Source organism: Microplitis mediator, chromosome 11, assembly GCF_029852145.1.
Source record: "Microplitis mediator isolate UGA2020A chromosome 11, iyMicMedi2.1, whole genome shotgun sequence".
NCBI classification, from domain to species: domain Eukaryota; kingdom Metazoa; phylum Arthropoda; class Insecta; order Hymenoptera; family Braconidae; genus Microplitis; species Microplitis mediator.
In genome coordinates, this window is record NC_079979.1 from 14,760,138 (window position 1) to 14,787,653 (window position 27,516).

Consider the following 27,516-nt stretch of genomic DNA (forward strand, 5'->3'; position numbering starts at 1 on the left):
ATTTGTCTGATGTCTGCTACATTCACTCTTATACTACAATACTGTATTTCAATTTAAACGTAACGAAAGATCTAGACTACTACTGCCGTTGTCGATGATACTGACTGCCGCTATTGGACCGCCAGTTGATACAAAACAATCGATTTTTTGCGATTCTCTCACCCCCACTTTAGCAAAAACAAACGTTGAATACAAGACGCGCAGCAGCGCCAACTTGGCGCGAAATTTCAAAATTGAAATTTAATAATTACATTAAAATTTATTTGTGTCAATAATTATATTAATTAGACTAAAAAGTATACTCGAAAATTTTTATTTTCCTCAATAATTTATTAATTATTCTTATTACTTGCGCGGTAAATTTGAATATTTAAAAAATAAATTATTAAAAATAGAAAAATTGAAATTCGTAAATCAAAATAAAATTGAGGCAGATTACAATAGAAATATTTAAAATGTAAAAAAAAAAAAACTCGCAAGTATTTCGCGCAAAAATCGTGCTGCACTTGCACGGTCTGCTGCTAAGCTGTAGCTGCTCGCAGCGCATGAGAATGCCCTTGAAAAAAAAATTCTTTTTAGATGTTTGCTACTTTCAGAAACCAATATCGTCCATAAACCCAATTACCATTTTTTTTCAACGATCAGTCTGCATTTTTCAAAATTTATTTAATGAATTTAAAAATTTAAACTCATACATATTTTATTATGATACTGAAGTCAGCTGGCGTCTAATAATTTTTGGATTTTTTTTAAAACAATAAATAGTAAAAAAAAAAATATTTTGAAAAATTGCACTTGTAGTTTTTTTAATTTTCTACATGTGCATTAAAAAAAAATTTTTTTTTTAATTTATTTGTTGAAAAAAAAAATCCGAAAGTTTGTGATTGTCTGCTAACTTCAGGATCGTATTTTATTTCATCTCGACGATTTATTGAAAATCTCTACCACGTGGTAATTCATCACAACTCACATTCAATGCTGCCACTCGCCGCAATAATTCATTTATTATTATTATCATTATCATATTTATCCCATCATAACCTTACAAATAAGAGACTAAAAAATACACTAACAAGTGTTGGATAAATCAAGGTGACAGTAAAATTAAAAATTCAATAACAATATAAACAAATAATTGTATCAATTTTTTTAATAACAAACTTATAATAAAAGATGGCGGATCGTTTGACACAATTGCAAGATACAATAAATCAGGTAAGATTAAAAATTTATCAGTAACCATAACTATAACCTACACTACATAAATAAATATAATTTTTTATATATTTTATCTGTAGCAAGCAGAACACTTTTGTAACAGCGTAGGAATTCTCCAGCAGTACTCGACGCCAAGTAAATTCCCTGGTTTTGATCGAATAGGAACACCCCAGCCCCATCAACCACAAGAAGACTACGCAGCTCTGTTTGCTACCCTGATAGCAAGATGTGCAAAGGACATTGACACGCTGATAGAAAGTCTACCCAGTGAGGAATCTTCTCACGAGCTCCAGATTGCCAGCCTCAGTCGCCTAGAGCAAGAGAATCTGGAGGCCGGAGAGCAGTTGGAGGAAGTGGTGCGCCAAGGTGAAGCTCTATTACAACGTATTCAAGCTGCACTTCAGGATATTGCTCAAAGTCAGCTAGACATGCAAAATCCAATAGCACCAGCCACGACTTCATCATCATTAAATACAAATTTAAATGTCACACAACAATTTCAAGATACTTTTAGTGTTAATTCTGTTTCTGGTAGCAGTAACACTAATTCACATTCAACTCTCGCACCTGATCAATCATCAGCTACAATCAATCAATAAATCATTTAAGTTCAATGCACTGTAAAAAATCGGGAGTGAATTTGGATTTTATTTTATTTTGCATTCACTTTGATTCGGAGTTCCGGAGTTTTAAAAAAAATTACTCCGCAAATGGAGTAAATAAGGAGTTTATTTTGGCAGGGTTACAATTCTACTCACAGGAAGTAGTTACAAGTCTACTCACTCACAACTTTACTCAGCCTCAATTCTAATCAGGTTTAACTCTACTGTTATATCTTTACTCAGCTACAACTCAACTCACGTATTTTAGCCTATCGATAAAATAGCAATTCTTTGTGAGTAGAGTTGTAGCTGAGTAAAAATTTAACTGAGTAGAATTGAGGCTGAGTAAAGTTGTAAATGAGTAGACTTGTAGCTGAGTAAAAAACTGTGAGTAGAGTTGAGGCTGAGTAAAGTTGTGAGTAGAGCTGTAGTTACTTCCCTTGAGTAGAGATGTTATGAGTAGAATTGTAACACTGTCATTTCGGAGTGATCTGCATTTTATTTAAATCCGCATTCACTCCGATTTAGTTTTAATATTAAAATAAATTTCCTGTAGGAGTGAATTTGACTCCAAAAGGATTAAATAAATACAGTCATGAGCTCCGAATTCACTCCGGATTTAATGCGCATTCACTTCGAAAATATTTTAGTATGTAAATAAAAATAATATCTTGAGCATTGAAATTAAATATTTCTAATATCATACATCTTGTTATATTATTTACTAATTATTTATTTTTATTTATATTTATATATATGTATATATATATATATATATATATATTTTTTTTATGAAAGGATAAAGGATCCTCTGTTATAATTAAATTAATTCGTCACTTAGCATTTTCAAAATTGCATTTTTAAAAAATGTTTACATAGGGGTTTTTATTTACAAAAATATGAGTTGGGATGTACGATTAATTAGGGGAATATGATTGATGACGATTGTGATTGATAATGATGTTACTGATGACGACAACGATAATTATGATAATGATTTAGAGCAAGAGTTAATAGAAATACAGTTGAGAGTTGTGGAAGTGATGATGAGCGATCATCATTCAAAGCACAATAACAAGTCTTGTAAAATATTTTTTTTTTTGCTTGACATCTTGCTCTCTAGTTAAGAGTACCACGACACTGAGGTGCGCCACACAAACAAGGAATTTTGTCTTCCTCCAGTGGGAACTTGTAATCGTATGTTATCTCTTCGTTAACACCAATCGGCTGTTTACTGTAGATTACTATTTTCTTTTGACTCTCTATCGTTATTACTTTAGCATAACAATTCGGCTAAAATAATAAAAACATTTATTATATAGTATATTGTGTGACAAGGGATGAAATAAAACGACTTCAGACCAGGGTGAAGACTGACATCACCCGCAGTCTGAAATCGTCTTTCATCCTGAGTTACACACAAAATTTTTCATGATTACCTGCATTGGAACTTAAAGTTTCAGTGTCAGCAGCCAGTCAGAAACAAGTTAATTTAAAACCAATGGTAGGATCAACTATCAGCGTAAGCGTAAATTGTCATTTGTAGTCTATATTATTAAGAGAATAAGGAAAATTTTGTTCCCGGCATATCTATATGATAGAATTAGTTAATGTTATTGAAATTGGTGTCATTAGATAGGTCTTGACTTAAATTTGTGCCTTTTCATAGTTCAAACTCTTTTTAATTGCCAAGTATTTAGATAAATAGATTTATCTATATCATTTGAATCACATTTAAATTATGCGAGAAATAAGACGATCGTATTTATTTTCTTTAAATAAATTAATACTTTAATTATTCTGTCACTAAATATGAGTGAATGTCACTAAATATATAGCTATATTATTTATATCGCGTTACTTATTCCAAAATGACAGATTTTTATGCTCCCTTTTGGTTTTAGGAAGCTTCTCAAAGCCAAAAAAGTGTGGATAGAAAAAAAAAGGATTCATTGACACAAAAAATCTTTACTCCCCTAAAGAAAATTTTTACTTACCCCAAGAAATTTTTTGCATTGTGAATTGAAAACAACAATTTATTTAGAACTAAAAAAAATTACTTGGTGCAAGGAATTATTTCTTGACCAAAAAATCTTTTCTCGCTCCAAGACAATTTTTGTATTTAATTGTTAATGCATAAAATTTCTTGGTGCAAATTAAAATTTTGTTGCGGCAAGAAATCCTTTTTTTTCTGCGTATTTTATAAATTTAGTAGTGATATTTGGGCAGTCACGTAGTGGCTGCAGGTTGCTCGTTTTTATACAACTTAATCACAGTCAGAACTGTCATTTACGTAAATACAATTACTGTTAAACAAATGACAAGTATCAGAGTTTAAATTGCGAATGTCTTCAGTCAGCGCGCAGAGACATTATTTGTTTCTTTCCACGGGATGAAACACTAGTATTTTACACACCTAGGGAGAAAAGTAGGACATTCCAACCCGCGTGTATAATTGCCCGGTAGCAAACACTCGGGTTGGGACGTCCGACCTTCTTCCGTGGTGTATAAACTTTTTTTCACCAGATCTGTACTTGAAAGTTTAAATTTTTGCCTCTGTTTATTGGAAGAATGGCGCATGCGCTAATTTTTATTTGTTCTCTCATAAAAGAAAAGAACGACTTTCTTCCCTTTAAACAGGGCAGGAATTTAAACTTTCGGTGCAGGTGTAGTGAAGAAATGTTTCTGCCGCCGACTGAAGTCATTCGCAATTCACGCATACGCTAATATTAATTCACGGCATTGGACTGAAATGATCTTCTTTCGACTGGCTGTGGACACTGAAACTTTCGATGCTGGTATCGTGAAAAATAAATTAATGAGTAAATAAGTTATTGTAAAATAAATAATTACATTGCAACTGTGATTTATAAATCGCGCTAAATTTCCACACTTTGTTGCATCAATAATTGTGTCTAGATCAATACGAAATAGATATGAGCTTCCAATGCCAGTCGCCTCGTACTGAGATTCGCGAAAATCAGCAACAATAGGTCTTATCATTTGCCCAACATACTCTATCACCATCTCATCAGCAGCTATCGGCTCCATTGCAAAGAGACCCCAGTCGTGAATACCAGACTTAGCAAACTTGAGTTGTTTCTTACGGAACTGAAATTTAAAAAAAGCAATAAAAGATTTCTTAGAGCAAGAACAATATTGATAATCATAAAATATACCTTCAGTTGATTGAACTTGAGTAGATCACTGTCAGTATCAATACCAAAGGCAGTTAGTAAGCGACGTTGATTGCTGCGCGCTTCTCGTGACAGAGCTTGCATTTTACCCGAAAGAGCTTTGGTATTTATTTTAGGTCCATTGGCCATACCTTCACCGCTGGCATAAACGCTTGTATTCAACTCAACGTCATTAGAACGCTGTATACTCTGAGCGTAGTGATGCTTGTGTTTAGCTTTTTCACGCACATCAACTTTGTAGTAGCCCTCAGTCCTCGCGCTTCCTGTCGCGTGTAGTCTTATCTCGTCCCGCTTTCTTCTCTTAGGCGGGTTAGGAATATCCGTTGCAGGATGATCCACCCAGTGGGTATCATTGAGCCAGTAGCCCTGAGTGTCATCAGCAAGAAGTGCTTCGTAGCTGCGACGCAGGTACTCGATATCTTCGTGGTCTATTCCGCGAGTAAGGAACTCGTAGAGAACGCCCATCTCTGCCATGATGTCACGTTCTTTGTAAGTGACTGGTGGAGCTTCTGGGAATTTTCTCGGTACCCTTCCGTAGGTAAACTCATTGATGTTTTCTTTTTCACGTTCATGATTTTTGTGAACGGCTAATTTCGTGTGCTTATTGTACTTCCTCTTCTCGGTGGGCTCTCTTGCTGGCTCGGTCTTTACTGGTTTAGGTTTCGCTGGCGACAGTGTAAGTGCTGGTGATGGTTGCGGCTGTGGTTTAACTTTAGCAGCTGGATGTGCGGGTGCTGCTGAAGGTGGAGCCGTCGGAGGTTCAACGGTCGCTGGTGGAAGAGAGTATGAATGTTCCATAAATACTTGGGATACTTGAGAACCAGAGTTACTGCTCGGACTGCGTTGACCGTTCAATCGTAATTCTGACTCAGCTTGATACCTCAATCTACGTATCTCCAAACTTTCTTCTTCAGAATCAGTCGTTGGTATTTCGCTAAACATTTCTATTTTTTCAGACTCGGGAATAATTGGGTCATTGTTGATGTATTTCGTGGACATGTCTTCAATAGCTCTGATGATATTCGGTTGGATAGGACCTGGACTTTTGTGTCTGATGATATTGTCTTGCCCGGCGAGAGTCATCAATGCTTCTGCTGCTGAATTCTCCATTTTCTGTATATCTCTAGGCTCATCTTTGACTGACAGTACGGGAGCTTCCGATGTTTGTAATGCGACTTCCGGCAGACTTGGCCATTCTCGTTTCGGACTCATTCGGACTGGAGTAGTCGGGAGACTTGCCTCGTTATTCATCTGCGGGAAGTCCGTGGTAAGATCGTCAAGGTCAATATCAGGAATCGGCGTTTCACGACCACGTGGTGTTGGACAATTCAATGACCTCTGTATCGCGAGTTCCATTAAAATTTCCGGGTCTTCACTGTTGCATGCCAGCGGCCGGTGGTCGGATAGTCTGCTGTCTGACTCGGCTTCTGCTTCATCGTCAGAACTGTCGCTAGAACTACTCGAGTCGCTGCTGCTACTGGAGCCTGAGCTTGCAGTGGAAGTAGAACTAGAAATAGACGAGGCACTGGTCGGCAGAGTTGTAGGTCTTTTGGGTTTCGAAGTTGAAACTGTTGAAAAATCTAAATCACTATCGCTATCAATCAGCTCAGTATCCATACGATCTGACTGACGGCTGTCTTCGTCTTGCGGCGGCGGACTTGGTGCCTTGACTTTACGTCTAAATGACGGCATTTTCGGGATACTTGCCCGTATACCAAGACCACTAATGCTGTCGTAATTAAATCCAAGTGGTGTTGCTTGTTCCAAAAATGACGTGAGTGGTTTTGCTGGTTCCTCCTTTACTGCGTTGTTAGCAGTCGTCGTATCACCACTCGTGTCTCTCTTCTCATTCTTCTTCTCATCCCACCAGACCTCAAACTGTTTGAATGCCGTATTCTCGACCATCTTTTTGTTGAAATCCCTCTTCAATATTTGCTTCAACTCATTCACCACACGGTCGAGCACGCCATTTATCGTCGGTCCTTGAGGATTGTCTTTAGTGATGTTATGATTAGCCATCGCCAGTCTCGAATGAAAGTTTGGATAATAATTCGCACCCTGGGATCCAACACCACCGGGCATCGATGACGAGGAATGATACTGACTTGGCATATAGGGTGTACCATACGGGTACGGATATTGCGCAGGTCTTGGCCAATTGTACATATCATTAGACGGCGGATAGTGTGCAAGATGACCAGGATAATGACCCCCAGGATACAAATGATTTGGTGGTTCTGCTTGAGCTATAACTTCTTCTATTTTTTCATCACCCGAACTAAGCGAACTGAGTGACATACGATCGTCATCAGGCGGTGGTGGGGGTGGAGGATCTTTAGGTGGTTCCGGTTCAGCATCAATTGCAGCTGGACTGTAACTACCCAGCAGAGCTTCATCTTCACTTGAACTTATGACACTACCAAGATCTTCATCAACGGAAAATTGGTTGATGTTATTTTCATGTGGTTTCCTACGTTCTTTAGTGCGCTCAGTCTTTTTGTCAAAACACGTTTTGTAAACCTCTTCGGAGACGAACGGACTCGGTGGATTTGACAGCATTTCTTCCTCAGCTTTATGTGATTTTTTTTCATCCTCCGAGTCACTGCCGAATTGCAAAAACGGCGGGGCCATTCCACCCGCTTTATCTTTCAGCAGCATCGCAATTCTCGTGTCTAAATCAAGAGTCTTGCGTGATTCTTCTGGGGAATCACGTGGTGTTGTTTTGGGTGTAGATGACTGGCTTTCTTTTTCTTTTTTCGACTGGTGTGAGGCTGCTTTTGTGCTCGTGAGCTTTGAAGACGACGGTGGTAGAGTGGTTTCAACTGTTCCAGGCGGTGGGACATGTGACGGCCACATTGTCGGCGGTGGATAGCTAGCAGAGTTACCTGGCCACCAAACTCCAGCAGCCGGCTGAATTGGCGGCGTAGGCATCGTCGGCGCTGGGGGAGGAAGTGGCGGTGGACCTGCTGGTATTCCTGGCACATAACCACTGGGCTGATGATGATAACCCGAGTAATAGTAATCATAACTAGCTGGCGTCGAACTCTGTGAATATGTACTCGAATAATTCATGTCACTTGGTGTCGTACCGTAGCCCATATCACTGCTAGTGCTACCACCGGGTGTCGGATAGTCTCGATACTTTCCGAACCGGGAATTTTCAATGTACGTACCGTCATTAGTTCTACTTTTATCTAAGCTAGTATTTTTTTTGCTCCTATAGTCATCACGTTCTTCGGGCAGTTTATCAATCGGCGTCTGCTTTTCCGGTTCAACTTCAACTTTAACATCTTTTTCCACTTTTTTCTCTGGTTTTTTTTCCGTTGTTAATTCAGCATAAATTTTTTTACACTCTTCACCAAATGCATCCAAAAAAACCCGCAAAACTTTACCCATCACAGACGTATTATTTAATTTTTCAACACAACCCTTCGAAGCCTTTGTTGTTTCAAAAACAACACGTGCAATACCAAGATGTCTATTTGTTATCGGATGGTAATAAATAGTCAGTTCTTCAATAACACCAAATTTTTGTACCATGTCACCCAAAAATGTACGGTCAATATTGTCATTAAGATGACAAAACGTCACTTCAAGAGGCGGTGGTTCGCCGCAATAATTAGCATCTATTTTAAAACGCGGTACTGGTAAATCTAATTGCTCTAAACGCGTCCATATCCGCGTCAACTGCGATCTAGGATCACGTGGCTGTACAACCGGACAAGTCGGGTCACCAGGTATCACACCGTCATATCTATACAATTTTTGCGCACCTTTCACAAGAAATGGGTCAGTTATCAATTTATAATTTCGTAATTTCTGCTGCGGCGGAGGTAATTGTTGTCCTCCAGGTCCAACCGACGGCGGTACCACCGGTGACTCCCTGGCATGAGAGGCATGACCATGAGCGTATTTTTGCTGCTGGATAATCCCACCCTGTGGTGTCGTCTGTCCAATACTTTGGTTCGAAGACGACGAGGACGAAGACCCATGATGTGGATGCGGATGATGGTGGTGATGATGATGCGGATGCGGATGGTGATGATGATGATGGTGATGATGTGGATGTGCATGGGAATGATTATGCCCATGTCCATGTCTCTCCATACCGTTCATTGCCTCCAGGCATCATCCATTCATGTAAAGTTACAACTGGGTACCCGATACCTGAAAAATTACAGCAATTTATTATCACAAGACAAACAAACAGACTTACAATTCAAATTAATAATTAAAATTAATGTTAATAGGGACAATTATCGTAATGTTGCTCCTAGTATTAGTTGTATTTACGATTAATATTTACAACATAACCTCCAAGCTCGGAGACTGAGAGCTAGAGGTTGTTTGTTCCAAGTAAATATAGTCATGTATAATAAACTATTATCTTATTTCTAGACTACGATACCAGGTAATAGAAACTGATGATCAACCTTGAAGATGCTCAAGTAGGATTCCGGTCAGATTCCATAATAAAAATCCACCAAGTACCAAAATATAATTATGGATAAACTTGGTCGGGCTGAGGTTTTCTTACTTCCGTGGTCTTGTTAAATATATAAACGTTTTTTTTATTTCACAATTGTACAGCTATCTGTTAATATATATCTCGTCAGTCTGCTGTCTTTGGATACACTGAGATAATTGTAAGCTGTAAATATATGTATATATATGTAAGTATGTACAAACTTAGTAGTAAAACTCTTCTTGCTTTGCTTTGATGCAGATTTATTTAGATATACTTTATACTTAACGCCGAGTAGTTTTCATTCTTAATCTGGTTCTGATGAAATGAACAGCAGGCAGCGACACGCCAGCATAAATACACGGCACTATTACATGGACATATTTTTATATATGTGTTTTAAATGGAATATGTACTTTTTTTTACACACTGACACACCACTGTCACTAAATGACAAGTGGGGTTTTGACTTCTGTGGGTTTAGTCATGTCCTGCCATCTGATGAAATCTTGGGATTTTTATTTTAAATATTTTTAGTTACTGACACTGGGTATGAGTCTGAAGTTAGCAGACAATTGACAATTTTTGAGTTTTTTTTTCAACAATTTAATTAAAAAAAAAATGCACATGTAGAAAATTTAAAAAACTATAGATGCAATTTTTTAAAACAAGCAACCTGCAGTCACTACGTGACTGCCCAAATACCACTACTAATTTTTATAAAATACTTGGAAACAAAGGATTTCTTGCCGCAACAAAATTTTAATTTGCATCAAGAAATTTTATCCATTATCAATTAAATACAAAAATTGTCTTGGGGCGAGAAAAGATTTTTTTGGTCAAGAAATGATACCTTGCACCAAGTAATTTTTTCTAGTTCTAAATAAATTTTTGTTTTCAATTCACAATGCAAAAAATTTATTGGGGTAAGTAAAAATTTTCTTTAGGCGAGTAAAGATTTTTTGTGTCAATGAATCCTTTTTTTTCTATGCACACTTTTTTGGCTTTGAGAAGCTTCCTAAAACCAAAAGGGAGTAGAAAAATCTGTCATTTTGGAATAAGTAACGCGATATAAATAATATAGCTATATATTCAGTGACATTCACTCATATTTAGTGACAGAATAATTAAAGTATTAATTTATTTAAAGAAAATAAATACGATCGTCTTATTTCTCGCGTAATTTAAATGTAATTCGAATGATATAGATAAATCTATTTATCTCAATACTTGGCAATTAAAAAGAGTTTGAACTATGAAAAGGCACAAATTCAAGTCAAGACCTATCTAATGACACCAATTTCAATAACATTAACTAATTCTATCATATAGATATGGCGGGAACAAAATTTTCCTTATTCTCTTAATAATATAGATTACTTTTTGACATATTTTATAAATTTTAAATAAATGAATTAATTAAAATACTGAAATTTAATGAGTGTGAACGTAGCAGACGTTAGACAAATTTAAAATTATTAATAAATAGAGTAAATAATTCATAATATAAAATTTAAAGAAAATGCGCATTTAAGAAATTTTGAAATTAATAAGCGCATTTTTTCAAAATATTATTTTTTAAATTATTGCCTCTATTTATTTATAATTTTAAATTTGTCTGTCTGCTACATTCACACTCGTGAAATTTAAGAAAGTGCGCGTACGGATTTTTCATTAATTTGGATACTTACGCATTTTTAATTATTACTCTACTTACATTTTATTCATTTATTATAAAATTTTTAAATTCTCACCTGTCAGTTACATTCACACTCATTTTTTTCTTTAAATTTATCGCTTTTAAAAAAGAAAACGCAAATTATTTGACGCCGGGTAATTTCAGTATCATCATTAGGTAGAGAAGATTTAAAATTTTATGTAAAGCGCCCACTGTATTCTGTATTGCGAAGCTTCAGTACTTTATGACGGAGGACTGGTTATTGGAGACATCTTTAATATTCTGATCTAGACGTGAGGTGATTTTCTTCAATTATATTTTTTAATTGTTAATTGTTCATTGTTATAAAAATTTAAAAAAGAAAATAATATTTTATTTTTTTCACAGCAAAATGTCATTCCTACAAAATTTTGTTGGTCGTTTTGTGCCAAGAGTTAAAGCTGATGATGAAGATGCCGAATTAGTTGACCCGCAAAAAGTATTGCGTGTAAGTAAATACTTGATAAACATTACGTAATTTTTTTTTAAATTAAAATATTTATAAATGCAGAAATTTAGAGAACCGGACGATTCTTAAGTATTTAAAATTTTCAAGACCATTCTTTTTCGCGGGGGTTGAGAAAAAATTACAGTAGAATAAAAATTACAAGTTACGAGAATTTCGGATCTTTATTGGGTGAAAAAATAATGATAACTTGTCATGTTTCAAAATTTCATGTAAATAATTAATTTTATATTCAAAATAATTGTCATATTTATTTATAATCAGTGGAGGTCCAATAAATGAATTGAGTTTTAATAATTGGTATCGATTCTTCGTCAGTAACTCGATCATTATCGCAATTATTAGTCCGCATGTCATATAAGACCTCGTGTACTTCTAGCAATGGCTTTTTTATTAATTTTTTTAAATTATTTACTAAAGCTCTCATATTACAAGGTAGCAAATAATTATCTGATATTAAAAATCCTTTAATAAATTGATGATAATTAATTTAGTCACGATTCCGAAGCCAGTAGACATTTTAAAATTTATGGATTTGTTTTTAACAAATCAACTAAAAAAAAAAATTCACATGAAGAAAATTAAAAAAACTACAGGTGCAATTTTTCAAACTGTTTTTTTTTTTTATAATTTATGGTTTTGATAAAAATTCAAAAATTATTAGACGTCGGCTAATTCAGTATCATGTTTAATCGACGTCTAACAATTACTGGATTTTTACCAAAACTATTAATTATAAAAAAAAAATTGCACCTGCAGTTCTTTTAATTTTCTGCATGTGCATTTTTTTAGATTTTTTTTTCTGCAATTGATTAGTTGAAAAAAAATTCAAAAATTTTTAATTGTCCGCTAACTCCAAGATGATACTGAAATTAGCCTACGTCTAATATCGGGTTTTTTAAATACGACAAATTAAAAAAAAAATATTTCAGAAAATTGCACCTGTAGTTTTTTAAATTTTCTACACGTGCATTTTTTTAGATTTTTTTTTTGTAATTAATTAGTTGAAAAAAAATTCAAAAATTGCTTATTGTATTTTGGTAAAAATCATGTGATGACAATCCAAAAGTTAAGAGTCAGGGCCAGTTTTTCAAACCGGGTTTATTATCATCCAGGTTTAAATGTCTACTAGTATATCTATACATAAATAATATATAAATTAAAAATAAACCCGGTTTAAAAAACTGGCCCTAAGTTACTGTTATAAATAAAGATACTTTTTAAATACGCTTCACTTAATATATGGAGATTACAAACGCGACATTCGTATTACCAGTTTTGTTGTTTCTTTAAAATTACCAATAGTTATTTTGTATCTCCGGACTTATTAAGACAAATAGAACTGAATGTCCCGAAATTGGGCTTAAGGAATAGCCGAATAGTCGTCTAGTCTATATACCCACTACGAAAAAGCTATTTATTAAAAAATAGCCCATGGATAAGGTTTCTTGATGCAGTCAACGATTACTCTGGTGAAATAGAATTCTTTGGAGGTAGATTGGAGGAATTCAAAAAGTCAATATATGATTTATTTAAATATTAATTAAAACTAAACTTTTTATCTTTGTAAGCATATATCTTGCGTATTAAATAATCTAATCAAAATTTTATATCATACTGTAAATTGCAGAAATGCGTTATAAATAAATAAATAAATAAATAAATAAATAAAACCAAGAAACCAACCTCGTGTCCATGTCGGAGTCCGGTAACTTAACTGAAAAAATCTTGAGTATCCTGAATAAAAATCCGTCGTTTAAAAATATTGTGACAGTAAATTATTAACTGTCATTTTTAATTTCTCAGTTATGAATTTAAATATTAAATTTTTAAATTGAATATCTGTTTTATTTTGTGTAGGAGAAGTGTTCAGAACAACCCAAATGCGTGAAGTTTCAAGAAAGATTGACAACATGCACCGATCGGGTCAATTCTCGAAAAAAGACTGAAGAAACTTGTCTCGAAGAATTGATTGACTACGTGAGCTGTGTCGATCACTGTGTATCTCACGATCTCTTCAGTAAGCTTAAGTAATTACAGTAATAATGATGAATTATTATTATTAACATGATGATATTGAAATAATAAAAATATTAGCTCTATTTGCCCTCGTTGTATATAAAAACTTCATGATAGAAATAAATAATTAATCGAATCAATGCTTAAACTAAGATTCATTTAACAATTGTATTTAAAACATTTATGTTATAATTACATTTAAAATTTATTTATAAAGATACATAATGGAATTATAATTATTATTTTTTTTATTCGTTTCAATACGATAGCAGCATAATTGCCAGTCTTTAATTTTTATCTATACAAAAAAAAAATACTAATTTATTTATTTATTAATATTATTTATATTTTATATTTTAATATTTTTATTCTGCTCCTATTTGCAATACATCAAAGCAGACTCCACAAACACGTACGGGTTTATTTAATCCAAATTTAACTATTGGCACGTCCTGACCAGAACATTTACTGCATAATATTCTTCCACAATGACGGCTGTAATTATTAATGATAATTATTAGTATTAGTGATAGTAAAAAAATTAAAATTAAATAATTTTACCAGTGATGCTTCCTCATAGTCAAAGAAAATTTAGTCCCACACTCTAGACAAATATCTTTGTCGGCCCAAGGAGCCTCTTGAGTCAACGAATCAAGTAGTCGATAGAGCAATTGCTTGGTAGCGACTTGGTAATTAAATATTGTAACGCCGTCTTTATTCATTGAGCCGAGACATGCACCAGCTTTGACAAGAGTCCTGCATAGATTTCCATTTCCTTTCATGTAGGCTATCAGCAGCGGTGTGTTGCCATCAGCATCTAGAGTTCATTCATTTTCATATTAAATTTATCACTATATCGCGTTACTGATGCCAAAAGGACAGATTTTTATTCGCCCTTTTGATTGATTCCGCGCGTTTTTATCCCTCGACAAAATATCCTACGGACAAAATATCTCCGGACATAAGATCCCCGACAAAATATCCTATCAGAAAAATTTCTCTTTTTTATTTAAATGTTTTATTTGTACTATTCACAACTAATTTGGGTGCTTGTTTTTCAGGAAAATTGTGGGAATTTATAAATAAAAAATAACTGCCTATTTAGAGTGCTAGTTTTTCAGGAAAATTGTGAAAATTACATCGAAATATATTTTGTCGGGGATATTATGTCCGGAGATGTTTTGTCGGGGGATATTTTGTCCGTAGGATATTTTGTCGGGGGATGAAAACGCGCATTACCTTTTTGGTTTTAGGGATTTTCCTAAAGCCAAAAAGGCGTATGATTTTTTTTTGCCAATCGTTTGGTAGACTTATTTTTGTGCTAAAAATTGAAAAAAAAAATTGAAAGCCTAGAGTGCGCGTGATTTAAATTTATGACCTTTTGGCTTTCAAAAAATTTTTTTGAATTTTGAGCTCCAAAATAAGCCTCCAAAACAATGAGTAAAAAAAAAATTATACGTCCTTTTGGCTCTAGGAAAATCCCTAAAGCCAAAAGGGCGTATAATTTTTTTTCATTGCCAATCGTTTTGTAGACTTATTTTATAGTTAAAAACTAAAATAAAATTTTGAAAGCCAAATGGGCTGCAGCCTAAATTATACGCCCTGTTGGCTTTCAAATTTTTTTTTTTAATTTTCAACTATAAAATAAGTCTACAATATGATTAGCAATTAAAAAAAAAATTATACGCTCTTTTGGTTTTAAACTTGGTGACTAAAGCCAAAAGGACGTATAAAAAAATGTCCTTTTGGAATTAGTAACGCGATATTTATTTATTATTTATATTTCATTGTATAAATAAACTAATTACCTGCATTGTTAATTGGATATTGCGCCATACATTCGAGGAAAAGTTCGCAAATAGTCGCGGCATTATCACGACCGCATCTCGCGAGCTCATGCAGAGGATTTCTGCCTTTAAGATTAACCGTCTCTGCGTCGAGAGTGCACTCGGTCAGTAGAGTTCTCACTACGGAGACGTGTCCTTCACGTACGGCAACATGAAGAGCGTTGTCACCGTCAGTATTTACCGCGTCGAAGTTTATGCTGTTTTGCAGCAGCGCTGATACGACCGCGGCGTGACCAGCTTTGGCAGCAGCGTGCAGAGCAGTATTTCTGTGGGCATCAGTGTCATTTATTTTGGCTCCAGCGAGAATTAAACTGCGCACGAGCATTTCGTTGCCTGAAGCTACGGCCAGGTGCAGCGGGGGCGTTTGGGTGACGTCTTGGACGCGTGAGTTAACGTCAACCTGGATGGATAATAAGAAAAGTATGCTCTCCATGTCGCCTTTCTGAATCGCCATGTGAAGAAAATTTCTTCCTTTGTTGTCAAACTGCTCAGCAGCACTCGGGAGTTTCTCGAGAATCGCTTGAGCTGCTTTATTATTACGGACAGTCAGGGCGGTTGCAAATGGACTCAGTCCTTTTTTGTCCCTCAATGAAAGATCCAGGCTCGGATGACACAACAGCAGAGAAATTATTTCTGCATGTTGATTTTGAATAGCGATATGTATTGGAGTTTTTCCTTCAGCGTCGCGAGCATTCACGTTGGCTCCATGCTCGACGAGGGTCTGTACCACTTGTTCTAGTCCCCACTGACAGCAGAGATGCAGCGGAGTGCAATTGTCTCGCGCTTCGTCCCCTCCCTCGCCATTGGGACCTGGCTTTCTAGTGGCATTTAAATCACAGCCGCTGCGTATTAAAAACTGCGCTATTTCTTCTTTATTGTCATCGATAGCGCGATGAAGAAGAGTCTGAAGGCAGCCATCGGGTCCTGGTCCCCAGCAGTCAGTATCTGCGCCATGGGTAACTAAAATTGACGCCGTGTCTTCTTGGTCTGAGTCCAAAGCGTCCCAGAGTGGACACCCCACGGACGTGTTGACTCCACGGCGACACAGAGCTTCGACGACTTCACCCAAGCGACAGTGGACACTCAGCTGCAGAGGTGTCTCATCATCGGATGTCTTAGCGCTCATGTCTGCTCCATTTTCCAATAAAAATATTGCCGTTGCTGAGTCTTCTTTGAGAATCGCTTGATGCAGCAACGTCAAGCCTTTATCATTTTTTTCATTAATATTCGCGCCGGCATTTATTAAAGCCGCAACAATTTCCCGTCCTTTTTTAAGTGGGGCCTTGATTGCTAAACTTAATGGAGTCTCTCCGTCTCTGTCTTTGCAATCCAACTGATCTTTTTTATTTTTTGAAAACTCAAGCAGCATCTGTACGACTGGATAATGTAAATTTGTTACGGCTAAATGCAGCGGTACTTGTTCAGTTGTCTTAGTAATTGCGGTTGTACAAAATCCCGAGTCATCTTTCTCAAGTAATAATTTAGTCAAATCTGCTAGTCCAGCTTTGCACGCTTCATGCAGTACAGTTAATCCATCAGCATTTAATTTCTTTGATAAATTATCATCTTTGGAATGTTTGAGTAAAAATAAAGCTGCTTCTTCTTTGCCCTCTTGAGCTAAAATATGTAGTAAAGTATCCCGCGTACTGTAAATTAAATTTGATTTTGCCCCACGTGACAGTAATTTTTCAGCAAAACTCTTGTGATAGGGATCAGCTCTCAAAGCAAAAGCCAACGGCGAATGTCCATCTTTAGTTGTCACGTCAAGATCAATATTTTTCGAATCTAAAAGTAATTCAAAAAGTGGCTCGTGTTTCTCCCAAATACTCCAGTGCAAAGCCGTCCAGCCGCGATGGTCTTGCAAATTTTCATCGATGCCCGCCTGAAGAAGTTTCGCTGCGATAGCTATCATGTCTGGTGCATTGTGTCTGGACACTAAGTGAAGGACAGTACATCCTTCAAACTGTTTCAGAGTTTCGTCAACGTTGTCTTTGTTGTTGATGTTTAATCTCAGCGGATCGCAAAGTCTCTGACAAGCGCCGCTGTTCTCCAGTTGCTCGATTATAAACTCAGCAGCGTATGAGTCGCCTTTGTAAATAGCTGACTGGAGCAACGTCAAACCAGTGGAATCTTTGGCGCTTAAATCTGCTTGATGTTCCACCAGAGTACGGGCCAGCGAAGGTTGGCGGGATTTTAAAGCGACTTCTAGAGCACGTCGGCCTTTGTGATCTACTGCATTCACTGCAGTTGCGAGCTGTAAATAATAATAATAATTATTTATATTTTTAAAAGAATAAGGATATTTTTACACGCCCTTTTGGCTTTAGTTACTAAGTTTAAAACCAAAGGGGGGTATAATTTTTTTTTAATTGCCAATCATATTGTAGACTTATTTAACAGTTGAAAATTGAAACAAAAATTTTTGAAAGCCAAAAGGGCGTATAATTTAGGCTACATGCCCATTTGGTTTTCAAAATTTTTTTTTACACGGAAAAAACAGAATATTAAAAATTAATAAATAATAGTAAAAAGTGGAATCTGTTATCAATAATTAGTACTATTATGTACTTAATGCAAAGTAGTTTACTAATTTTTGTAGATTCCTAAAAACTACTATCAATTATTTTAAAAAGTAAGTAAATATTATTACTTTTAGGTATATAAATACGTGATTTATTAGTGAAAATTAATTAATTTATGGCATACATCTATTGAAAAGTAATGATTGGTCAAATTAAGAATTGCTATGAAAAATTGCAAAAGTTACAAACTTTTATTTTATAAATTCAATATCACTGATCAATTATTAGCTTAAAATATCATTTATTCATCATTATAAATTGAATTACAATATACATGAATCGAATAAGTGGTAAATAATAAAATGAAAAATTAGTATACTAGATACTGATTTTTTGCTCATAAAAATACCGAAAACTTTTAACTCTTATTTTATGAATTCTATCCCATTGACTAATAATTAATATAAAATGTTATTTATTCGATATTATAAATTAATTTATTATTTACATATATCGAAAAAGTGGTAAATAATAAAATGAAAAATTAGTATACTAGATCTTTATATATTAATATGTACGTTTACTAATTTTTTAAATTTTTCTATGTTTATTTGAATAGTAATAACTGTAGATACCAATTTATCGATTCTTTTTCATATTAATTTTAATATACGAAATTACAAATTTTGCTCTTCTATGTGTATGATATTTTAATATAAATAATAGCCATTTTGTAATATATATAATGATCCTGGTTTGATATTAGTATCGAATATACTAATTTTAAGTCAAAAATAAACTACAAACTATTACAATTTTGAGCATCATTTTTTCCGTGTAATTTTTAACTACAAAATAAGTCTACAAAACGATTGGCAGTGAAAAAAAAACCTTATGCCTTTGGCTCTAGGAAAATCCCTAAAACCAAAAGGGCGAATAAAAATGTAAGTCCTTTAGGAATTGGTAACGCGATATAATTGTGAGACGTAGTGACTGTAGGTTGCTCGGTATTATTTTATTTATAGCAGTAGAGTGTAATTAATTAATTGTTTATCATACATTTATGGCATGCGATAATGAACTCAACTGATGAATAAAAATAAACTATTTATATTCTATATGCAGCAGACCCTTGAGCCACCGGATAGAAAGGGATAGAAAGACCCTCATACGAGAATTAAATTTTTTATTTTTAACGTCCGTGCATCCGTGGTCATCTGCGTGCGGAAGTTCTTATCCGTCATCAACTTGTTGCTAATGTAGTGTAATGTTAACTAATGATAATGATAATGATAATAAATAAAAATAGAAATAAATATGTTGTTTTATCACAATTTAATTGAATGCAGCCAGAAGACGGAGCAGGTTCTACGCAACCTAAAGAATGAAAAAAAATGAACGGAAACTTGGACTACACGCAAGGAAATACTGAGGGGTCTCATAAAAGAAATCTGTTCCTACTTAAAGTAAATAGAGAAGAGAGGATCAGATTTTGTGTGATCGAGGAAACAAAAATTAATACGCAGTAGAATTTATGAAGTTAAAAACACAAAAATTATACCATAGTGAAGTCATATTTTCTCGAGAGAAAATTTATAAAACAATTTATCCTCATTTTCTTGGACTGTGTTATCTTGGCTGCAAGGTCTATCGAGATGGATCACCTGAATTGATTAATAAACAATTCTAGTAACTAAAACGATCATGAGTCCGGAGCATCGTCATCGACTTCGACATATAAAATTATCGACTTGCTCGTCAACGAGAGTAGATCCTTATGTCTATTCAATCTTTTATCTAATTCAAAATACGAATGTTTACGTACCTGAAGATCCGAATGTTTTTTGCGAAACGAAAATAAAAAAACGAAATGAAAAGTAAAAAATCTACTGGATCTAGATTTCTAAAATATTTCGCACAGATGCTTGTATGTCAACCGAAAATCGCAGGCACCCCCAATTATTCCTCATGTTACTTCGGGCAGTGGAATTACGTGAATTTTTTTCATTTTCGTTGCGCGAAAAACGTTCCGATCTTCAGGTACATGAATGTTTCAGTTCTAAATTAAAGAAAAATACAAATAATAGGACGTATATTTTTATACGCCCTTTGGCTTTAAAAAACCCCCTAACGTCAAAAGGGCGTATTTTTATTTTTTCATTGCCAATAGTTTTAAGGTTTTATTTTAAAGCTAAAAATTGAAAGCCAAAAAGACCTTTTACTTGAATTAGACGGTGACTCCTCTCTATATCTCAACTAAAAACATCAGTCAAAATATATCAAATGAAGTATCTGTCACATAACATCTCATATATATAATATCGTTTATATTGAGAAATTTTAATTTGACATTTTTTTGTCTGAGACGTAATTTCTGAGATAAAATGGGGGGGGGGGGAATTATATGCCCTTTCAGCCTTCAAAATTTTTTTTCCAATTTTTAGCTTTAAAACAAGTCCCCAAAACATTGGTAACAAAGAAAAAGGTGTCCTTTTGGAATAAAAAACGCGATGTTCATTAATGATTATCTATTAAAAAAATCATTACTTGTTAATTACTCATTTTAATCTCTTTTTTAAAACTACTACACAATATGTAATAATTGAGAACAAGATTTTTGCCTTATTTTTGAAATGGATCGTGTCAAATTTTTGATATTACGGCGAAAATATTGGTCTTATAAAAAAAGTTTTCAGACAAAAGTTGTAGGAAATTTAATTTTCTAAAAAAAATGTCTCTTATGATTTTTTTATACGACCAATATTTTGGCAGTAATTTGAAAATTAAGATTCATAATGAATGATTGAAAATTTGGTTAATTATGAAAACTAATTTTGAAATTACAGCTTTCTTATTAGTCCTAAGAAAAAATTATAAGAGACATTTTTTTTCAAAATTAAATTTCCTACAACTTTTGTTTCAAAACTTTTTTAATAAGACCAATATTTTTCCCGTAATATAAAAAATTTGACACCATTTATTATTAAATGTTTTTTTTTTAATTAACGCTAAAATCCTGGCCCTAGTAATAATTTAATATACATTTATAAAAATAATATCAGCTACAATATAACGTAATATATGAGACAAAAATATACGCGATAACGGAAATGTGTTTTTTGTTTCAAGTCACTTTTAGTGAGTGTATAAGGACGGAGATGATAGTTTTTAAAAACTCAAGGAGAGTAATAAATAATAACGATGTTTAATAAAATAAATCAAGGACAGGGAAAGTTGTTTTACTAATGGGATGAAGATTTCCTACTATACATCAGTCTGGTTTGTGTTGAGTGTTACAGTCGCGCGCAACGATCAACGATCCAATGGGTGTTGGGTGTGCACATCTTACACACACTCGACTTGCTATGAATCGGTTTGATAACAAAGTGGGGATATGACGTGGCACGGGGTATTCATCACCCTACCAGTAGAATAACTTTGCTGAGCTACAGCTACACTTGTGTAAGTTGTTCAGTAACAAAGTAACTACTGCACTGGTATCTATACTTAACTTGCGATTTTAATAAGCAATCACGCGTATCGTGACCACTAATAAAATGTTTGTTTCTATTTAATATCATCATGATTAATAAAAAATAAAAATTTACTTTGTCTGTCATTCGTAAAAACCAACATCACGTCATTTATTTTATTATTATTGACTGGTTTTCTCGTTGTTTCAAATCACTTGTAGTTGTCACGCGGATCGACAGTGTCCTCGTGGTATTAATCGATGTGACAATCGATTGATAACAGGTGTATGTATTAATAGGAGTAATAAAAAAAAACTCTTTTTTTTTAAGTAGAAGTAATTAATGATGCGTTTGAATTCTTGATAAAAATTAAAGTAAAATTTTAGTAAATAAGATAATAAAAAATATATAATGGAATTGAGATTATGATTTTTTTAAATACGAGTTGTTTGTAAAAATTATTTTGACGTAAGAATATGAAATTTTACGAGAGAAGGCAGTTATGGATTCTTGTGATGATTGCATGTAAGACTGGTTATTATTTTATTTTATTATTTACTTTCTAGTAAATTATTGTTGAGTTTAAAATTTTTTTTAACGCTTTCTTTGTTTACTTTTTTTTTTATTTAAATTGACAGGTATAGCAGAAACAACAGAAGAAGGTATTTCTTGTTATAAATGTACAGTAGCACCTTTGAGAGGAGCTCCGGAAGCGTCTAGTCAAATATGCAGTCAATTCAAAGAGAATCATCACTTTCAAGTCTACTGCCCAAAGTCTACGATGTGCATGAAACGTACGATTTATCACAAACTAGTCAACGGATGTGAGTTTTTTTTTCCTTTAATTAATCATAGAGATTTTTTTTACTCTCCAATGTTACATATTTATCAGCTTAGTAATTTATCACGCCTTGAACTAATATATTTTAATTGTGAGTCATTGGAATTTTCAGCGATAATAAATACAAGTGTGGAGCGAGATTGTGCGTCGCAGCTTGATATATTTCAAGCTTACGATTACAATAAAAGACAATGGAGTCAGCAGGAAGAAATAGTCCTGACAGCGTATCCAGAGGGTTGTTTCACTGGTGAAGATCGCGGCTCACCTGGTGGACCACCCGAGTATTGCTTTTGCAAATATAATTTATGCAATGACAGCAACGTCAATCGGCAAATTTATACACTCATTATTATACCGTTTTTAATATTAATAATTACCGGTTCTGTGGCAATATGACATGACATTATCATTTATAGATAAATAATAAAATAATGTAAATAAAATTAATTAGTGCTGTGAGATCAAAAGATAAATGTACTTGATATTTTTAATGTGCAATTTAAATAAAATAATTACCTCGGCGTTGTGTTCAACTAGATACAAAAAAACCACATCCTCTCTTTCTAATCTGACGGCTGAATGTAATGGAAATTCGCTCTTTGTTTTTAATAATTCGTATAGAAGAGGACCAGGCATCTCTTTGAAATCATCTCCAGCTAAATCGTCCTAAATTATTTATTACATAAATTAATTTATTACACCATAAAAAATTGGGAGGGAATTCGAAGTGATTTCGGATTTTATTTAAATTCGAATTCACTCGGAGTTTCGGAGTTTAAAAAAAAAATTTCTACGTATACGGAATAAATAAGAATTTTGTCTTTTCTGCGGAGTGATTTCGAAGTGGTTTGGATTTTTTTTAAATTCGTATTCACTCCGATTTGGAGTTTTTCGAACTCCGAGGGGACTAAATAAATTAGCAGTCATTTACTCCGAATTTAATCCGCATTAATTGCGAAATTTTTTTACAGTTTAGTTATGATAAAGAAATAAAAATAATTGATAAAATAAATTTACCCAGTGGGTTGATATCAATGAACTACAGTAGTCACGTAATTTTTCAGCTCCCAACTCTTCGGCTGCTGTATAAAGAGCCACGCAATCGCGGAGACTTACTGTTCCAATTAAATAAGTTTCACACTGTTCTACTAATTCTTTTAATTGAAAATTAGACGCCGCTTTCATCAGTTCTAATGTTAGATTTTCTTTTTCTACTGTACTTGTGTAAATCCATTTTAGGAGAATGGACCCAGCATCTCCATCCAAATAACTCCAATCTATAAATATAATTAGTTTATTATTAAAATATATGTCTACAGTAATTATAAATAATTTTTTATTTGTAAATTAATTAAGAGAAAAATTTTAATGTAAATAATAAACGAAATATTGATTTGATTTTTTTTAAATTAATTTTATTTGTAATCGATGAAATATTTAATTCGAAGTTAAAAGTTTACAAGGATATAATTTTTTTTATTGATCTACGATATGTAGAAACAATTTAAATAAAAAATAACATTAAAAAAACTTTGGCGATTGTTTATAATCGCGACTGGTTAGAGCTCGAGTTATGAAAATAATTTTTCTAATCATTACGGACGACGGAGCGATAAAAACAGCTAGAGTTTTTATATCTATAGTATATAAATATATAAATATATGTACAGGAATAATATTCTAATCCAACTCTAGTGTAAATAAAAAATGATCGCTCTTTGATATTTGAATAAAAAATGTGTATTGAAAAATTTATAAGTTCATATTTTTAAATAATTTTCAATGTCATATTTTAGAGTTAAAGATTTGAAAAAATAATATAATATTTTAAAGTATGAAATCTTGAATAAATTAAATTGTAATACTGACCCAGTACTGAAATATTTGCTAGAGAACTTTCACTCCAAAAATCACTCCTAGCATTTAAAACAAATTTATGAGCTGGCAGTTCATTGTTGACTAATTTAATAGTTAAATCACTGCAAAAGAATGAAAGTTATTTTGTAAATATTTAAATTAATTGAACTATTTAAATGATATGGGTGTGGATGTAGCAGACATGAGACAGTTTATAAATTTAAAATAGATAAATATAAAAATTGAAATAATGAAATTAAAAAAAAAGCGCGTACTGGTTTTTTAATTATCTAAGTACGCATTTTTTAATTTTTATTCTTTTTGCATTTTATTTATTTAAAAAATTGACACTTGTCAGTTACATTTACACTCATGAGTGTGAGTGTAGCAGATATGAGACAATTTATAAATTTTAAATAAATAAATTTAAAAAAATGCGCGTACTGGTTTTTGAATTATCTAAGTACGCATTTTTTTATTTTTATACTTTTTGCATTTTATTTATTTTAAAAAATTGCACATGTAGAAAATCTAATAAACTATACGTGCAATTTTTTAAAATATTAATTTTTTTATTAAAAAAAATCAAAATGTTGTTAAATGTCTGCTAACTTTATTGTCATTTTTAGAAATTCTGAATAAACAATTTAAAAAAAATAAAATTTGAAAAAATGCGCGCACTGGTTTTTTAATTATCTAAGTACGCATTTTCTTTTATTTAATTATTCAAAAATTGACAATTGTCAGCTAAATTAACGCTCATTTAAATAATTACTCGTTTAATTTGATACCTGTATTGTTTTTGAGCATAAAGCGAAGCAATTGTTGCTAGTAATCGTTCGATAAATCCAGATTCTTGTTTTGATGCAGTAGCGATTGCATATTTTTGCTGTAATTCAGTATTTGCTGTATAAAGATTTACATACTGAGTTCTGAGTAATGACAAATGTTGTTGCCATTTTTGTGAATCATTTGTCTCGTCTACAAAATATTATTTTAAGTAATAAAGTACTGTATTATTTCAAATATTAATCATTAAATATTTATTTTTATTAACAGATAACCTAGACTCACCCATGGTCAAATGTCTACTGAAATAACTGAGTAATCAACAAACCCACTGGCTATGATTTATAAATGTATCGCATGACAGTTACTTTATTTTATTTTTTTTTTTTGACAATTTCTCAGAACCGGTTGATAAGATTAAGGCGATTAAGATTATTTTTGACAAATATTCAATAATAGTTATACCGTTTGATTTATTATTTGTTACTACACTAAATCATTGCACTTTGAATTTATCTATCAATGGGATTCTAGTTGTTGATAATTAAAACTCGACAATTAAATAATAACGCCCCTATTATTTATGCAGTTAAATTTTCAAGGTGGGTAATACTGATGTCTATTACACTTTACAAGTGCCAAATTATTATGATCTGAATATCTGTCAATTGATAAAAAAGAGGTGACAGATTTTTAGTTTCGCGCCATCTGAAAATGTCGATAAAGAAATTGCTTTTAAATTTAAATTTATTTTATTTATTATTTGAATGAAATATTTCAAATTGTTTTTAATTAATTATTTATTTAATTACGTTTTCAGAAATTAAAAAATTTTCATATTTCATTTGCGTTATCCAGTGTGAATAAACAAAAATAAACTAAAATGCATAACAGATGAACTTTAAGAATAAATTACTAAAAAAAAAAAAAAAAATAACAAAGTATTTGAATCGTTTATTTGAGAAACCCATAAGTCAAGAAAACGAAATTTTTCAGGAAACACAAAAAACATTTTTTTGGAAAAACTTGACATTAAAATAATAAATAAATAATTGAATACTATAATGTTAGCGTCTCTGAAAAAGATCCCAAAAGAAAAATTTAATTTTTTAACTGAAACTACTTAAAAAAATTATTTAAAGTTGATTGACTTATGGGGTTTCTCAACCAAACGGAAAAAAAAAGTTATAAAATCATTGTTTTTTTAAATGTTTCCACTCAAATGATTTATTACACTGATAAAATGAAGTATTTGAACTCTGAGACTCAGAAATTACGAAAAATTATAATTAATTTAAACATTTTAATTAGTCATACAACAGTCAACAATAAAACAACATTTGAAATTAATTTCCCAAAAAAGCGCGAATTTTAAATAAAAAATAAAAAAAACTGATTTCTGTAAAACTAAAACTGCATATGTTTATTTAAGTCATTGACTTATGGGGTTCCTCAATTAAATGAAATTGCTCACCCCGTTCATTTTTTTTTAAACGCTGATTTGATGCATATTTTGATTGATTTCTATGGAGGGACATCCAAAGAACCCAAAAATGCAAAAAAACCCAATTTCGTAAAAAAAATGACTTATGGGGTTTCTCAAATAAACGATTCATTTGAATATTCTAATTATTCTTAATTTTTGGCTTCAGCTTTCACTCTGGTTTCCATTTCCATTTGAATTGACTTTTTGAATTAATTAAGAGATCCACCAAAGGAATTTACAGTTTTTGAGTATTCATTGACTAGTCCAAATATTCTGTTCCTGGGTCCGTTTTGTATAAATGACTTATTGGAGTATGGTACTTCTAAAAGTCTGTTTTCCCTCAGATTCTTATTCGGAATGTTGAACTTGATATCTGACAATATTTCTGAAGAATCAATCATATTGTTTACTGCCTTGAAAAAAAAGGTTAAATCTGTTAGTGCGCGTAATTTATTACCGTAAAGTATTAATTTTGTGATAATTTTTTTTGATGTTATGTTCAATATCTAATTTTAAAACGCAGTAAGTTTTAATGATCCTGAAGTTAGCAGAAAATTAGTAATTTTCGGATTTTTTTTCAACAATTCAATTACAAAAAAACAAAAACTAAAAATATGCACATGTAGAAAATTTAAAAAACTATAAATGCAATTTTTTCAAATATTATTTTTTTATAATTCATCGTTTTTAAAAAAATCAAAAAAGTATAAGACGTCAGCTAACTTCAGTATCATCAAAAAGGGCACAAATTTTCTGACTTGTAGGCCCAACATCTGAATATCTTATTTATATAAAAAAAACTTGACTTTGAGACCAAAAAAAAAATTTGTCTTGTCCTTTTAAAAGACATCTTGAGTTGCCTCTGTGCTCCTTGAAATAATACGCGGACTTTAAATTTTTAAACATTCGCGCGCTTTTTTAAAAAGCAACTCCGGTAATGAAGCTGCCATTGATAAAGTAGTCAGTTGTCTTATCAACAATAGGTTTCATTTCACACACGCATATGTGTGAATATAA

The 27,516-nt window shown here is 32.7% G+C and overlaps 5 protein-coding genes across 7 annotated transcripts; 3 read left to right on the forward strand and 2 right to left on the reverse strand.

Annotated features, from left to right (window-relative positions):
- Positions 1–977: 977 nt before the first annotated feature.
- On the forward strand, positions 978–2,525 carry LOC130678045 (mediator of RNA polymerase II transcription subunit 21). Its single transcript, XM_057485036.1, has 2 exons — positions 978–1,215; positions 1,299–2,525. The coding sequence occupies exons 1-2, from the start codon at positions 1,174–1,176 to the stop codon at positions 1,815–1,817; spliced, it is 561 nt and encodes a 186-aa protein (XP_057341019.1). The 5' UTR covers positions 978–1,173; the 3' UTR covers positions 1,818–2,525.
- Positions 2,526–2,644: 119 nt separating this feature from the next.
- On the reverse strand, positions 2,645–9,903 carry LOC130678043 (histone-lysine N-methyltransferase SETD1B-A). 2 transcript variants are annotated; one of them, XM_057485034.1, is made up of 5 exons: positions 9,760–9,903; positions 9,451–9,668; positions 5,000–9,184; positions 4,674–4,931; positions 2,645–3,113 (listed from the first exon to the last, which is right to left on the reverse strand). In XM_057485034.1, exons 3-5 carry the CDS (start codon positions 9,131–9,133, stop codon positions 2,940–2,942), a joined length of 4,566 nt encoding a protein of 1,521 aa, XP_057341017.1. In that variant the 5' UTR covers positions 9,134–9,184; positions 9,451–9,668; positions 9,760–9,903; the 3' UTR covers positions 2,645–2,939. The 2 variants fall into 2 exon arrangements, with proteins under 2 accessions (XP_057341017.1, XP_057341016.1); XM_057485033.1 differs by having other exon boundaries at positions 9,426–9,864.
- A 1,427-nt stretch (positions 9,904–11,330) lies between these two features.
- Positions 11,331–13,820, forward strand: LOC130678048 (cytochrome b-c1 complex subunit 6, mitochondrial). Its single transcript, XM_057485039.1, has 3 exons — positions 11,331–11,458; positions 11,548–11,647; positions 13,526–13,820. The coding sequence occupies exons 2-3, from the start codon at positions 11,552–11,554 to the stop codon at positions 13,697–13,699; spliced, it is 270 nt and encodes an 89-aa protein (XP_057341022.1). The 5' UTR covers positions 11,331–11,458; positions 11,548–11,551; the 3' UTR covers positions 13,700–13,820.
- An 88-nt stretch (positions 13,821–13,908) lies between these two features.
- Positions 13,909–25,652, reverse strand: LOC130678044 (rabankyrin-5). Its single transcript, XM_057485035.1, has 8 exons — positions 25,299–25,652; positions 25,016–25,205; positions 24,237–24,346; positions 23,385–23,644; positions 22,884–23,033; positions 15,493–17,785; positions 14,246–14,501; positions 13,909–14,179 (listed from the first exon to the last, which is right to left on the reverse strand). Exons 1-8 carry the CDS (start codon positions 25,300–25,302, stop codon positions 14,050–14,052), a joined length of 3,393 nt encoding a protein of 1,130 aa, XP_057341018.1. The 5' UTR covers positions 25,303–25,652; the 3' UTR covers positions 13,909–14,049.
- Positions 21,541–22,889, forward strand: LOC130678046 (uncharacterized). 2 transcript variants are annotated; one of them, XM_057485037.1, is made up of 3 exons: positions 21,541–22,060; positions 22,165–22,350; positions 22,480–22,889. In XM_057485037.1, the coding sequence occupies exons 1-3, from the start codon at positions 22,003–22,005 to the stop codon at positions 22,761–22,763; spliced, it is 528 nt and encodes a 175-aa protein (XP_057341020.1). In that variant the 5' UTR covers positions 21,541–22,002; the 3' UTR covers positions 22,764–22,889. The 2 variants fall into 2 exon arrangements, with proteins under 2 accessions (XP_057341020.1, XP_057341021.1); XM_057485038.1 differs by having other exon boundaries at positions 21,547–22,051.
- Positions 25,653–27,516: the final 1,864 nt, after the last annotated feature.

What these genes read in the sequence shown, in the direction of transcription:
- LOC130678048 (XM_057485039.1), top strand. Translation starts at nt 11,552, where the DNA reads ATGTCATTCCTACAAAATTTTGTTGGTCGTTTTGTGCCAAGAGTTAAA. An exon ending in ACCCGCAAAAAGTATTGCGT is followed by an intron (nt 11,648 to 13,525) that starts GTAAGTAAATAC and finishes TATTTTGTGTAG; the next exon opens with GAGAAGTGTTCAGAACAACC.
- LOC130678044 (XM_057485035.1), bottom strand. An exon ending in TAGTTGAACACAACGCCGAG is followed by an intron (nt 17,786 to 22,883) that starts GTAATTATTTTA and finishes TATTATTTACAG; the next exon opens with CTCGCAACTGCAGTGAATGC. An exon ending in ATATCCAATTAACAATGCAG is followed by an intron (nt 14,502 to 15,492) that starts GTAATTAGTTTA and finishes AATGAACTCTAG; the next exon opens with ATGCTGATGGCAACACACCG.
- LOC130678043 (XM_057485034.1), bottom strand. Translation starts at nt 9,133, where the DNA reads ATGAACGGTATGGAGAGACATGGACATGGGCATAATCATTCCCATGCA. An exon ending in TCAAGTTCAATCAACTGAAG is followed by an intron (nt 4,932 to 4,999) that starts GTATATTTTATG and finishes TTTAAATTTCAG; the next exon opens with TTCCGTAAGAAACAACTCAA. An exon ending in TTATAAATCACAGTTGCAAT is followed by an intron (nt 3,114 to 4,673) that starts GTAATTATTTAT and finishes TTATTATTTTAG; the next exon opens with CCGAATTGTTATGCTAAAGT.
- LOC130678046 (XM_057485037.1), top strand. Translation starts at nt 22,003, where the DNA reads ATGAAATTTTACGAGAGAAGGCAGTTATGGATTCTTGTGATGATTGCA. An exon ending in GATGATTGCATGTAAGACTG is followed by an intron (nt 22,061 to 22,164) that starts GTTATTATTTTA and finishes TTAAATTGACAG; the next exon opens with GTATAGCAGAAACAACAGAA. An exon ending in TCACAAACTAGTCAACGGAT is followed by an intron (nt 22,351 to 22,479) that starts GTGAGTTTTTTT and finishes TGGAATTTTCAG; the next exon opens with CGATAATAAATACAAGTGTG.
- LOC130678045 (XM_057485036.1), top strand. Translation starts at nt 1,174, where the DNA reads ATGGCGGATCGTTTGACACAATTGCAAGATACAATAAATCAG. An exon ending in TGCAAGATACAATAAATCAG is followed by an intron (nt 1,216 to 1,298) that starts GTAAGATTAAAA and finishes TTTTATCTGTAG; the next exon opens with CAAGCAGAACACTTTTGTAA.